Source organism: Oncorhynchus mykiss, chromosome 7 (genome assembly GCF_057628025.1).
Source record: "Oncorhynchus mykiss isolate SJ-2025 chromosome 7, ASM5762802v1, whole genome shotgun sequence".
In the NCBI taxonomy this organism is placed as follows: domain Eukaryota; kingdom Metazoa; phylum Chordata; class Actinopteri; order Salmoniformes; family Salmonidae; genus Oncorhynchus; species Oncorhynchus mykiss.
Genome location: NC_143028.1, coordinates 70,211,646 through 70,225,441, shown reverse-complemented (window position 1 = coordinate 70,225,441; position 13,796 = coordinate 70,211,646). Strand labels below are relative to the sequence as shown.

At 48.4% G+C, this 13,796-nt stretch overlaps 1 protein-coding gene across 9 annotated transcripts in view; it reads right to left on the bottom strand.

Moving 5' to 3' along the window:
- The window catches only part of LOC110528497 (vitamin D3 receptor B), a 163,106-nt gene that overhangs the window by 54,379 nt on the left and 94,931 nt on the right, over nucleotides 1-13,796 (bottom strand). For all 9 annotated transcript variants that reach the window (XM_090241861.1, XM_036984078.2, XM_090241862.1 and 6 more), the window contains one exon: nucleotides 12,190-12,289. In XM_090241861.1, the coding sequence (XP_090097987.1) occupies nucleotides 12,190-12,289 (100 nt within the window). The remainder of the gene's footprint in view (nucleotides 1-12,189; nucleotides 12,290-13,796) is intronic.

Below are 13,796 nucleotides of genomic sequence, written 5' to 3'. Positions count from 1 at the left end.
AGGCTAGGGAGTGAAAACATGGAGAGACAGAGAAGGCTAGGGAGTGAAAACATGGAGAGACAGAGAAGGCTAGGGAGTGAAAACATGGCGAGACAGAAAAGGCTATGGAGTGAAAACATGGAGAGAGAGAGAAAAGGCTAGGGAGTGAAAACATGGAGAGACAGAGAAGGCTAGGGAGTGAAAACATGGAGAGAGAGAGAGAGAAGGCTAGGGAGTGAAAACATGGAGAGAGAGAGAGAAGGCTAGGGAGTGAAAACATGGAGAGACAGAGAAGGCTAGGGAGTGAAAACATGGAGAGACAGAAAAGGTTATGGAGTGAAAACATGGAGAGAGAGAGAAAAGGATTGGGAGTGAAAACATGGAGAGAAAGAGAAAAAGCTAGTGAGTGAAAACATGGTGAGACAGAGAAGGCTAGGGAGTGAAAACATGGTGAGACAGAGAAGGCTAGGGAGTGAAAACATGGAGAGACAGAGAAGGCAAGGGAGTGAAAACATGGAGAGACAGAGAAGGCTAGGGAGTGAAAACATGGAGAGACAGAGAAGGCTAGGGAGTGAAAACATGGAGAGACAGAGAAGGCTAGGGAGTGAAAACATGGAGAGACAGAGAAGGCTAGGGAGTGAATACATGGAGAGACAGAAAAGGCTAGGGAGTGAAAACATGGAGAGACAGAGAAGGCTAGGGAGTGAAAACATGGAGAGACAGAGAAGGCTAGGGAGTGAAAACATGGAGAGACAGAGAAGGCTAGGGAGTGAAAACATGGCGAGACAGAAAAGGCTATGGAGTGAAAACATGGAGAGAGAGAGAAAAGGCTAGGGAGTGAAAACATGGAGAGACAGAGAAGGCTAGGGAGTGAAAACATGGAGAGAGAGAGAGAGAAGGCTAGGGAGTGAAAACATGGAGAGAGAGAGAGAAGGCTATGGAGTGAAAACATGGAGAGACAGAGAAGGCTAGGGAGTGAAAACATGGAGAGACAGAGAAGGCTAGGGAGTGAAAACATGGAGAGACAGAGAAGGCTAGGGAGTGAAAACATGGAGAGACAGAGAAGGCTAGGGAGTGAAAACATGGAGAGACAGAGAAGGCTAGGGAGTGAAAACATGGAGAGACAGAGACGGCTAGGGAGTGAAAACATGGAGAGACAGAGAAGGCTAGGGAGTGAAAACATGGAGAGAGAGAGAGAGAAGGCTAGGGAGTGAAAACATGGAGAGACAGAGAAGGCTAGGGAGTGAAAACATGGAGAGACAGAGAAGGCTAGGGAGTGAAAACATGGAGAGACAGAGAAGGCTAGGGAGTGAAAACATGGAGAGAGAGAGAGAGAAGGCTAGGGAGTGAAAACATGGAGAGAGAGGGATAAGGCTATGGAGTGAAAACATGGAGAGACAGAGAAGGCTAGGGAGTGAAAACATGGAGAGACAGAGAAGGCTAGGGAGTGAAAACATGGAGAGACAGAGAAAAGGCTAGTGAGTGAAAACATGGAGAGACCGAGAAGGCTAGGGAGTGAAAACATGGAGAGACAGAGAAGGCTAGGGAGTGAAAACATGGAGAGACAGAAAAGGTTATGGAGTGAAAACATGGAGAGAGAGAGAAAAGGATTGGGAGTGAAAACATGGAGAGAAAGAGAAAAAGCTAGTGAGTGAAAACATGGTGAGACAGAGAAGGCAAGGCTAGGGAGTGAAAACATGGTGAGACAGAGAAGGCTAGGGAGTGAAAACATGGAGAGACAGAGAAGGCTAGGGAGTGAAAACATGGAGAGAGAAAAGGCTAGGGAGTGAAAACATGGTGAGACAGAGAAGGCTAGGGAGTGAAAACATGGAGGGACAGAGAAGGCTAGGGAGTGAAAATATGGAGAGACAGAGAAGGCTAGGGAGTGAAAACATGGAGAGACAGAGAAGGCTAGGGAGTGAAAACATGGAGAGACAGAGAAGGCTAGGGAGTGAAAACATGGAGAGACAGAGAAGGCTAGGGAGTGAAAACATGGAGAGACAGAGAAGGCTAGGGAGTGAAAACATGGAGAGACAGAGAAGGCTAGGGAGTGAAAACATGGAGAGACAGAGAAGGCTAGGGAGTGAAAACATGGAGAGACAGAGAAGGCTAGGGAGTGAAAACATGGTGAGACAGAGAAGGCTAGGGAGTGAAAACATGGAGAGACAGAGAAGGCTAGGGAGTGAAAACATGGAGAGACAGAGAAGGCTAAGGAGTGAAAACATGGAGAGACAGAGAAGGCTAGGGAGTGAAAACATGGAGAGACAGAGAAGGCTAGGGAGTGAAAACATGGAGAGAGAGAGAGAGAAGGCTAGGGAGTGAAAACATGGTGAGACAGAGAAGGCTAGGGAGTGAAAACATGGAGAGACAGAGAAGGCTAGGGAGTGAAAACATGGAGAGACAGAGAAGGCTAGGGAGTGAAAACATGGAGAGAGAGAGAGAGAGAAGGCTAGGGAGTGAAAACATGGAGAGAGAGAGAAGGCTATGGAGTGAAAACATGGAGAGACAGAGAAGGCTATGGAGTGAAAACATGGAGAGACAGAGAAGGCTAGGGAGTGAAAACATGGAGAGACAGAGAAGGCTAGGGAGTGAAAACATGGAGAGACAGAGAAGGCTAGGGAGTGAAAACATGGAGAGACAGAGAAGGCTAGGGAGTGAAAACATGGAGAGACAGAAAAGGCTAGGGAGTGAAAACATGGAGAGACAGAGAAGGCTAGGGAGTGAAAACATGGAGAGACAGAGAAGGCCAGGGAGTGAAAACATGGAGAGACAGAGAAGGCTAGGGAGTGAAAACATGGCGAGACAGAAAAGGCTATGGAGTGAAAACATGGAGAGAGAGAGAAAAGGCTAGGGAGTGAAAACATGGAGAGACAGAGAAGGCTAGGGAGTGAAAACATGGAGAGACAGAGAAGGCTAGGGAGTGAAAACATGGAGAGACAGAGAAGGCTAGGGAGTGAAAACATGGAGAGACAGAGAAGGCTAGGGAGTGAAAACATGGAGAGACAGAGAAGGCTAGGGAGTGAAAACATGGAGAGACAGAGAAGGCTAGGGAGTGAAAACATGGAGAGACAGAGAAGGCTAGGGAGTGAAAACATGGAGAGACAGAGAAGGCTAGGGAGTGAAAACATGGAGAGACAGAGAAGGCTAGGGAGTGAAAACATGGAGAGACAGAGAAGGCTAGGGAGTGAAAACATGGAGAGACAGAGAAGGCTAGGGAGTGAAAACATGGAGAGACAGAGAAGGCTAGGGAGTGAAAACATGGAGAGACAGAGAAGGCTAGGGAGTGAAAACATGGAGAGACAGAGAAGGCTAGGGAGTGAAAACATGGTGAGACAGAGAAGGCTAGGGAGTGAAAACATGGAGAGACAGAGAAGGCTAGGGAGTGAAAACATGGAGAGACAGAGAAGGCCAGGGAGTGAAAACATGGAGAGACAGAGAAGGCTAGGGAGTGAAAACATGGCGAGACAGAAAAGGCTATGGAGTGAAAACATGGAGAGAGAGAGAAAAGGCTAGGGAGTGAAAACATGGAGAGACAGAGAAGGCTAGGGAGTGAAAACATGGAGAGACAGAGAAGGCTAGGGAGTGAAAACATGGTGAGACAGAGAAGGCTAGGGAGTGAAAACATGGAGAGACAGAGAAGGCTAGGGAGTGAAAACATGGAGAGACAGAGAAGGCTAGGGAGTGAAAACATGGAGAGACAGAGAAGGCTAGGGAGTGAAAACATGGAGAGACAGAGAAGGCTAGGGAGTGAAAACATGGAGAGACAGAGAAGGCTAGGGAGTGAAAACATGGAGAGACAGAGAAGGCTAGGGAGTGAAAACATGGAGAGACAGAGAAGGCTAGGGAGTGAAAACATGGAGAGACAGAGAAGGCTAGGGAGTGAAAACATGGAGAGACAGAGAAGGCTAGGGAGTGAAAACATGGAGAGACAGAGAAGGCTAGGGAGTGAAAACATGGTGAGACAGAGAAGGCTAGGGAGTGAAAACATGGAGAGACAGAGAAGGCTAGGGAGTGAAAACATGGAGAGACAGAGAAGGCTAGGGAGTGAAAACATGGAGAGACAGAGAAGGCTAGGGAGTGAAAACATGGAGAGACAGAGAAGGCTAGGGAGTGAAAACATGGAGAGAGAGAGAGAGAAGGCTAGGGAGTGAAAACATGGTGAGACAGAGAAGGCTAGGGAGTGAAAACATGGAGAGACAGAGAAGGCTAGGGAGTGAAAACATGGAGAGACAGAGAAGGCTAGGGAGTGAAAACATGGAGAGAGAGAGAGAGAGAGAAGGCTAGGGAGTGAAAACTTGGAGAGAGAGAGAAGGCTATGGAGTGAAAACATGGAGAGACAGAGAAGGCTAGGGAGTGAAAACATGGAGAGACAGAGAAGGCTAGGGAGTGAAAACATGGAGAGACAGAGAAGGCTAGGGAGTGAAAACATGGAGAGACAGAGAAGGCTAGGGAGTGAAAACATGGAGAGACAGAGAAGGCTAGGGAGTGAAAACATGGAGAGACAGAAAAGGCTAGGGAGTGAAAACATGGAGAGACAGAGAAGGCTAGGGAGTGAAAACATGGAGAGACAGAGAAGGCTAGGGAGTGAAAACATGGAGAGACAGAGAAGGCTAGGGAGTGAAAACATGGCGAGACAGAAAAGGCTATGGAGTGAAAACATGGAGAGAGAGAGAAAAGGCTAGGGAGTGAAAACATGGAGAGACAGAGAAGGCTAGGGAGTGAAAACATGGAGAGACAGAGAAGGCTAGGGAGTGAAAACATGGCGAGACAGAAAAGGCTATGGAGTGAAAACATGGAGAGAGAGAGAAAAGGCTAGGGAGTGAAAACATGGAGAGAAAGAGAAAAGGCTAGTGAGTGAAAACATGGTGAGACAGAGAAGGCTAGGGAGTGAAAACATGGTGAGACAGAGAAGGCTAGGGAGTGAAAACATGGAGAGACAGAGAAGGCTAGGGAGTGAAAACATGGAGAGAGAAAAGGCTAGGGAGTGAAAACATGGTGAGACAGAGAAGGCTAGGGAGTGAAAACATGGAGAGACAGAGAAGGCTAGGGAGTCAAAATATGGAGAGACAGAAAAGGCTATGGAGTGAAAACATGGAGAGAGAGAGAAAAGGCTAGGGAGTGAAAACATGGAGAGACAGAGAAGGCTAGGGAGTGAAAACATGGAGAGACAGAGAAGGCTAGGGAGTGAAAACATGGCGAGACAGAAAAGGCTATGGAGTGAAAACATGGAGAGAGAGAGAAAAGGCTACGGAGTGAAAACATGGAGAGAAAGAGAAAAGGCTAGTGAGTGAAAACATGGTGAGACAGATAAGGCTAGGGAGTGAAAACATGGAGAGACAGAGAAGGCTAGGGAGTGAAAACATGGAGAGACAGAGAAGGCTAGGGAGTGAAAACATGGAGAGAGAAAAGGCTAGGGAGTGAAAACATGGTGAGACAGAGAAGGCTAGGGAGTGAAAACATGGAGAGACAGAGAAGGCTAGGGAGTGAAAATATGGAGAGACAGAAAAGGCTATGGAGTGAAAACATGGAGAGAGAGAGAAAAGGCTAGGGAGTGAAAACATGGAGAGACAGAGAAGGCTAGGGAGTGAAAACATGGAGAGACAGAGAAGGCTAGGGAGTGAAAATATGGAGAGACAGAAAAGGCTATGGAGTGAAAACATGGAGAGAGAGAGAAAAGGCTAGGGAGTGAAAACATGGAGAGACAGAGAAGGCTAGGGAGTGAAAACATGGAGAGACAGAGAAGGCTAGGGAGTGAAAACATGGCGAGACAGAAAAGGCTATGGAGTGAAAACATGGAGAGAGAGAGAAAAGGCTAGGGAGTGAAAACATGGAGAGAAAGAGAAAAGGCTAGTGAGTGAAAACATGGTGAGACAGAGAAGGCTAGGGAGTGAAAACATGGAGAGACAGAGAAGGCTAGGGAGTGAAAACATGGAGAGACAGAGAAGGCTAGGGAGTGAAAACATGGAGAGACAGAGAAGGCTAGGTAGTGAAAACATGAAAACACAAGAAAGACATCCCTTTCGGTCAGAGACAAACTTACATGTGGTAAACCACACACACACACACACACACACACACACACACACACACACACACACACACACACACACACACACACACACACACACACACACACACACACACACACACACACACACACAATTAAATCTAATGAATGAGCAAGGTTTGTTCATGGAGGAAGAGATCACGATGACCGTCGAAAACAACTTAGATGAGAGAGAGAAATAAATAGTGAGAGAGAAAGAGAGGGAGAGAAAGAAAGAATGATAGAGAGACATGACGCAGGCTGGGAGGGCCGTGCCTCTCTGTGTGTTGGCTCCATTATGACTGGTTGTCTTAATGATCTCTTGTTAACTCCTTGCAGACAGTGGTCTGAAAGGTCTGCAGGGGGTCCAGAGAAACCTCTGGGGATTCTGAGTAAAACAGCATGAAGGATTGATACACACAATCACACATACGAGTACACAGGAAGCAGTCACTGATGGCAAATAACACCAATAAGTGTGAGATCTCCTTCATCCCCTCTCCTCTCTATGATATCTCCTTCATCCCCTCTCTGTGAGAACTCCTTCATCCCCCCTCTGTGAGATCTCCTTCATCCCCCCTCTGTGAGATCTCCTTCATTTCCTCTCCTCTATATGAGATCTCCTTCATCCCCTCTCTGTGAGATCTCCTTCAGCCCCTCTCTGTGTGAGCTCCTTCATCCCGTCTCTGTGAGATCTCCTTCATCCTCTCTCTGTGTGAGCTCCTTCATCCCTTCTCTGTGAGATTTCCTTCATCCGCTCTCTGTGAGATCTCCTTCATTCCCTCTCATCTCTGTGAGATTTCCTTCATCCCCTCTCTGTGAGATCTCCTTCATTCCCTCTCTGTGTGAGCTCCTTCATCCTGTCTCTGTGAGATCTCCTTCACCCCCCCTCGTGAGATCTCCTTCATCCCCTCTCTGTGAGATCTCCATCCCCCCTCTGTGAGATCTCAAGCATCCCCCCTCTGTGAGATCTCCTTCAACCCCCCTCTGTGAGATCTCCTTAATCTCCCCTCTGTGAGTTCTCCTTCATCCCCCCTCTGTGAGATCTCCTTCATCCCCCTCTGTGAGATCTCCTTCATCCCCCTCTGTGAGATATCCTTCATCCCCCTCTGTGAGATCTCCTTCATCCCCTGTGAGATCTCCTTCACCCCCCCTCTGTGAGATCTCCTTCATCCCCCCTCTGTGAGATCTCCTTCCCCCCTCTGTGAGATCTCCTTCACCCCCCCTCTGTGAGATCTCCTTCATCCCCCTCTGTGAGTTCTCCGTCATCCCCCCTCTGTGAGATCTCCTTCATCACCCCTCTGTGAGATCTCCTTCATCACCCCTCTGTGAGATCTCCTTCATCCCCTCTCTGTGAGATCTCCTTCATCCCCCTCTATGAGATCTCCTTCATCCCCCTCTGTGAGATCTCCTTCATCCCCTTTCTGTGAGATCTCCTTCATCCCCTCTCTGTGAGATCTCCTTCATCCCCTCTCTGTGTGAGCTCCTTCACCCCCTCTCTGTGAGATCTCCTTCATCCCCTCTCTGTGTGAGCTCCTTCATCCCTTCGCTGTGAGATTTCCTTCATCCCCTCTGTGAGATCTCCTTAATTCCCTTTCATCTCTGTGAGATTTCCTTCATCCCCTCTCTGTGAGATCTCCTTCATCCCCACTCTGTGAGATCTCCTCCATCCCCTCTCTGTGAGATCTCCTTCATCCCCCCTCTGTGAGATCTCCTTCATCCCCCCTCTGTGAGATCTCCTTCATCCCCTCTGTGAGATCTCCTTCATCCTCCCTCTGTGAGATCTCCTTCATACCCTTTCTCTGAGATCTCCTTCATCCCCCTCTGTGATATCTCCTTCATTCCCTCTCATCTTTGTGAGATCTCCTTCATCCCCTCTCTGTGAGATCTCCTTCATTCCCTCTCTGTGTGAGCTCCTTCATCCCCTCTCTGTGAGATCTCCTTCATCCCCTCTCTGAGTGAGCTCCTTCATGACTTCTCTGTGAGATCTCCTTCATCCCCCCTCTGTGAGATCTCCTTCATCCCCTCTCTGTGAGATCTCCTTCATCCCCCTCTGTGAGATCTCCTTCATCCCCTCTCTGTGAGATCTCCTTCATCCCCCCTCTGTGAGATCTCCTTCATCCCCTCTCTGTGAGATCTCCTTCATCCCCCTCTGTGAGATCTCCTTCATCCCCTCTCTGTGTGAGCTCCTTCACCCCCTCTCTGTGAGATCTCCTTCATCCCCTCTCTGTGTGAGCTCCTTCATCCCTTCGCTGTGAGATTTCCTTCATCCCCTCTGTGAGATCTCCTTAATTCCCTTTCATCTCTGTGAGATTTCCTTCATCCCCTCTCTGTGAGATCTCCTTCATCCCCACTCTATGAGATCTCCTCCATCCCCTCTCTGTGAGATCTCCTTCATCCCCTCTCTTTGAGATCTCCTTCATCCCCTCTCTGTGTGAGCTCATTCATCCCTTCTCTGTGAGATTTCCTTCATCCCCTCTCTGTGAGATCTCCTTTATTCCCTCTCAACTCTGTGAGATTTCCTTCATCCCCTCTCTGTGAGATCTCCTTCATCCCCCCTCTGTGAGATTTCCTTCATCCCCTCTCTGTGAGATCTCCTTCATCCCCCCTCTGTGAGATCTCCTCCATCCCCTCTCTGTGAGATCTCTATCATCCCCTCTCTTTGAGATCTCCTTTATACCCTCTCTGTGTGAGCTCATTCATCCCTTCTCTGTGAGATTTCCTTCATCCCCTCTCTGTGAGATCTCCTTTATCCCCTCTCATCTCTGTGAGATTTCCTTCATCTCCTCTCTGTGAGATCTCCTTCATTCCCTCTCATCTCTGTGAGATTTCCTTCATCCCATCTCTGTGAGATATCCTTCATCCCCCCTCTGTGAGATCTCCTTCATCCCCCCTCTGTGAGATCTCCTTCATCCCCCCTCTGTGAGATCTCCTTCATCACCTCTCTGTGAGATCTCCTTCATCCCCCCTCTGTGAGATCTCCTTCATCCCCCCTCTGTGAGATCTCCTTCATCCCCTCTCTGTGAGATCTCCTTCATCCCCCTCTGTGAGATCTCCTTCATCCCCTCTCTGTGAGATCTCCTTCATCACCCCTCTGTGAGATCTCCTTCATCCCCCATCTGTGAGATCTCCTTCATCCCCTCTGTGAGATCTCCTTCATCCTCCCTCTGTGAGATCTCCTTCATACCCTTTCTCTGAGATCTCCTTCATCCCCTCTCTTTGAGATCTCCTTCATCCCCTCTCTGTGTGAGCTCATTCATCCCTTCTCTGTGAGATTTCCTTCATCCCCTCTCTGTGAGATCTCCTTTATTCCCTCTCAACTCTGTGAGATTTCCTTCATCCCCTCTCTGTGAGATCTCCTTCATCCCCCCTCTGTGAGATTTCCTTCATCCCCTCTCTGTGAGATCTCCTTCATCCCCCCTCTGTGAGATCTCCTCCATCCCCTCTCTGTGAGATCTCTATCATCCCCTCTCTTTGAGATCTCCTTTATACCCTCTCTGTGTGAGCTCATTCATCCCTTCTCTGTGAGATTTCCTTCATCCCCTCTCTGTGAGATCTCCTTTATCCCCTCTCATCTCTGTGAGATTTCCTTCATCTCCTCTCTGTGAGATCTCCTTCATTCCCTCTCATCTCTGTGAGATTTCCTTCATCCCATCTCTGTGAGATATCCTTCATCCCCCCTCTGTGAGATCTCCTTCATCCCCCCTCTGTGAGATCTCCTTCATCCCCCCTCTGTGAGATCTCCTTCATCACCTCTCTGTGAGATCTCCTTCATCCCCCCTCTGTGAGATCTCCTTCATCCCCCCTCTGTGAGATCTCCTTCATCCCCTCTCTGTGAGATCTCCTTCATCCCCCTCTGTGAGATCTCCTTCATCCCCTCTCTGTGAGATCTCCTTCATCACCCCTCTGTGAGATCTCCTTCATCCCCCATCTGTGAGATCTCCTTCATCCCCTCTGTGAGATCTCCTTCATCCTCCCTCTGTGAGATCTCCTTCATACCCTTTCTCTGAGATCTCCTTCATCCCCCCTCTGTGAGATCTCCTTCATTCCCTCTCATCTCTGTGAGATTTCCTTCATCCCATCTCTGTGAGATCTCCTTCATCCCCCCTCTGTGAGATCTCCTTCATCCCCCCTCTGTGAGATCTCCTTCATCCCCCCTCTGTGAGATCTCCTTCATCACCTCTCTGTGATATCTCCTTCATCCCCCCTCTGTGAGATCTCCTTCATCCCCCCTCTGTGAGATCTCCTTCATCCCCTCTCTGTGAGATCTCCTTCATCCTCCCTCTGTGAGATCTCCTTCATACCCTTTCTCTGAGATCTCCTTCATCCCCCTCTGTGATATCTCCTTCATTCCCTCTCATCTTTGTGAGATCTCCTTCATCCCCTCTCTGTGAGATCTCCTTCATTCCCTCTCTGTGTGAGCTCCTTCATCCCCTCTCTGTGAGATCTCCTTCATCCCCTCTCTGTGTGAGCTCCTTCATGACTTCTCTGTGAGATCTCCTTCATCCCCCCTCTGTGAGATCTCCTTCATCCCCTCTCTGTGAGATCTCCTTCATCCCCCTCTGTGAGATCTCCTTCATCCCCTCTCTGTGAGATCTCCTTCATCCCCCCTCTGTGAGATCTCCTTCATCCCCATATGTGAGATATCCTTCATCCCCTCTCTGTGAGATCTCCTTCATCCCCTCTCTATGAGATCTCCGTCATCTCCCCTCTGTGAGATCTCCTTCATCCCCCCCTCTGTGAGATCTCCTTCATCCCCTCTCTGTGATATCTCCTTCATCCCCTCTCTGTGAGCTCCTTCATCCCCTCTCTGTGAGATCTCCTTCATCCCCCCATGTGAGATATCATCATCCCCCCTCTGTGAGATCTCCTTCATCCCCTCTGTGAGATCTCCTTCATCCTCCCTCTGTGAGATCTCCTTCATACCCTTTCTGTGAGATCTCCTTCATCCCCCTCTGTGAGATCTACTTCATTCCCTCTCATCTCTGTGAGATCTCCTTCATCCCCTCTCTGTGAGATCTCCTTCATTCCCTCTCTGTTAGATCTCCTTCATCCCCTCTCTGTGTGAGCTCCTTCATGACTTCTCTGTGAGATTTCCTTCATCCCCTCTGTGAGATCTCCTTCATTCCCTCTCATCTCTGTGAGATCTCCTTCATCCCCCCTCTGTGAGATCTCCTTCATCCCCTCTGTGAGAACTCCTTCATTCCCTCTCTGTGAGATCTCCTTCATCCCCCCTCTGTGAGATCTCCTTCATCGCCCCTCTGTGAGATCTCCTTCATTCCCTCTCTGTGTGAGCTCCTTCATCCCCTCTCTGTGAGATCTCCTTCATCCCATCTCTGTGTGAGCTCCTTCATCCCGTCTCTGTGAGATCTCCTTCATCCCCTCTCTGTGTGAGCTCCTTCATCCCCTCTCTGTGAGATCTCCTTTATTCCCTCTCATCTCTGTGAGATTTCCTTCATCCCTTCTCTGTGAGATCTCCTTCATCCCCTCTCTGTGTGAGCTCCTTCATCCCTTCTCTGTGAGATTTCCTTCATCCCCTCTCTGGGAGATCTCCTTCATTCCCTCTCATCTCTGTGAGATTTCCGTCATCCCCTCTCTGTGAGATCTCCTTCATTCCCTCGCTGTGTGAGCTCCTTCATCCCCCCTCGTGAGAGCTCCTTCATCCCCCCTCTGTGAGATGTCCTTCATCCCCCCTCTGTGAGATCTCCTTCATCCCCTCTCTGTGAGATCTCCTTCATCCCCTCTCTGTGAGATGTCCTTCATCCCCCCTCTGTGAGATGTCCTTCAATCCCCCCTCTGTGAGATCTCCTTCATCCCCTCTCTGTGAGATCTCCTTCATCCCCTCTATGTGTGTCAGCTTTACCCGTCGATTCTTCATTTCTCACATTTTGCACATTTTTCTGTCTGTCTGTGTGTGTGTGTGTGTGTGTGTGTGTGTAACAGAGGTAAGAATGTGCCATAAAACTCACTCCACAGCTAGCTTGAAATGGCGCTATCGAATTGGATACTTTCCTATAAAACAACGATCGGTATGTTGTCAAGGAGGGCGGTCATCTGTGTTTACGATCAGAGGACCACCGGTTTCGAGCCTAGTAAGGGGACAGGGACATTGGAGGAAGAGGAGCAGCACACTGACGTCGGTTTCACTTGTGAGTGTGGTTTACCTGGAGAGTGGCTGAAGGAGTCAGATGAGGCATCAGACAGAGAGTGGAGAGAAGCAGCTCTGCTTGCACTGCGTGTCACTGGGCCTTCACGGACCGGAGGCTAAAGGAAAACACACATGTAATATAATATATATGGTAATATATGCCATTTACAGATGTGGGATCTTAATTTGTTTGTTGGTAAGAATTGTCCTGCACAGCGGAAATGCAAACTTATAGTGTATTTGAGTACTAAAAAGGCTTCTAAAGCTTGAAATGTCAGACTTGATTTGCCCTAATGAAAATTGTATCAACCCCTACAAAAAGAATCCTGGTGTTGCAAGCGCCATGCATCTACTGAGCCATACAGGACCACGTGAACTCAATATAGTCTACATCATTACATTCAGACAATTAAATCCAGTGCTTCACACTTTGGGAGGAGTGTCACATCAGGGCCTATCACCACTGGGAACAACTGTCCTCCTTTAGGTGTCGGTGTGGGGAACTATTCATGTCTGACTCTTACTATTGTTTGTTTACTGCTGTGTTTGCCTTGTGGTTTGTGTATGTAATGTATGAGGTGTGCTAAGATGTTCCTGTTCTAGGACAATAAACTTAAATCTAACTTTATGTACAGTACATCCTTTAACTTCAAGTTCAGATATCCCATTGGACAAAGTACACACACGTTAGGTGACAACGTGATCCAGTCTAAATTTAAACTAGAAGTTGAACTGATGCCTGTGCCCAGTTGGATTGAGTGGAGTATGTTACGGGCTTGGCACTGGTGTTACAGGGTGGAGACTGGTGTTACACAGTGAATACTGGTTTAACGGAGTAGAGACTGGTGTTACACAGTGAATACTGGTGTAACGGAGTAGAGACTGGTGTCACACAGTGAATACTGGTGTAACGGAGTAGAGACCGGTGTTACAGAGTGAAAACTGGTGTAACGGAGTGGAGACTGGTGTTACAGGGTGGAGACTGGTGTTACACAGTGAATACTGGTGTAACGGAGTGGAGCCTGGTGTTACACAGTGAATACTGGTGTAAAGGAGTAGAGACTGGTGTTACACAGTGAATACTGGTGTAACGGAGTGGAGACTGGTGTTACACAGTGAATACTGGTGTAATGGAGTAGAGACTGGTGTTACACAGTGAATACTGGTGTAACGGAGTAGAGACCGGTGTTACACAGTGAATACTGGTGTAACGGAGTAGAGACTGGTGTCACACAGTGAATACTGGTGTAACGGAGTAGAGACCGGTGTTACAGAGTGAATACTGGTGTAACGGAGTGGAGACTGGTGTTACAGGGTGGAGACTGGTGTTACACAGTGAATACTGGTGTAACGGAGTGGAGACTGGTGTTACACAGTGAATACTGGTGTAACGGAGTAGAGACTGGTGTTACACAGCGAATACTGGTGTAACGGAGTAGAGACCGGTGTTACACAGTGAATACTGGTGTAACGGAGTAGAGACTGGTGTTACACAGTGAAAATCAAATCAAATCAAATTTATATAGCCCTTCGTACATCAGCTGATATCTCAAAGTGCTGTACAGAAACCCAGCCTAAAACCCCAAACAGCAAGCAATGCAGGTGTAGAAGCACGGTGGCTAG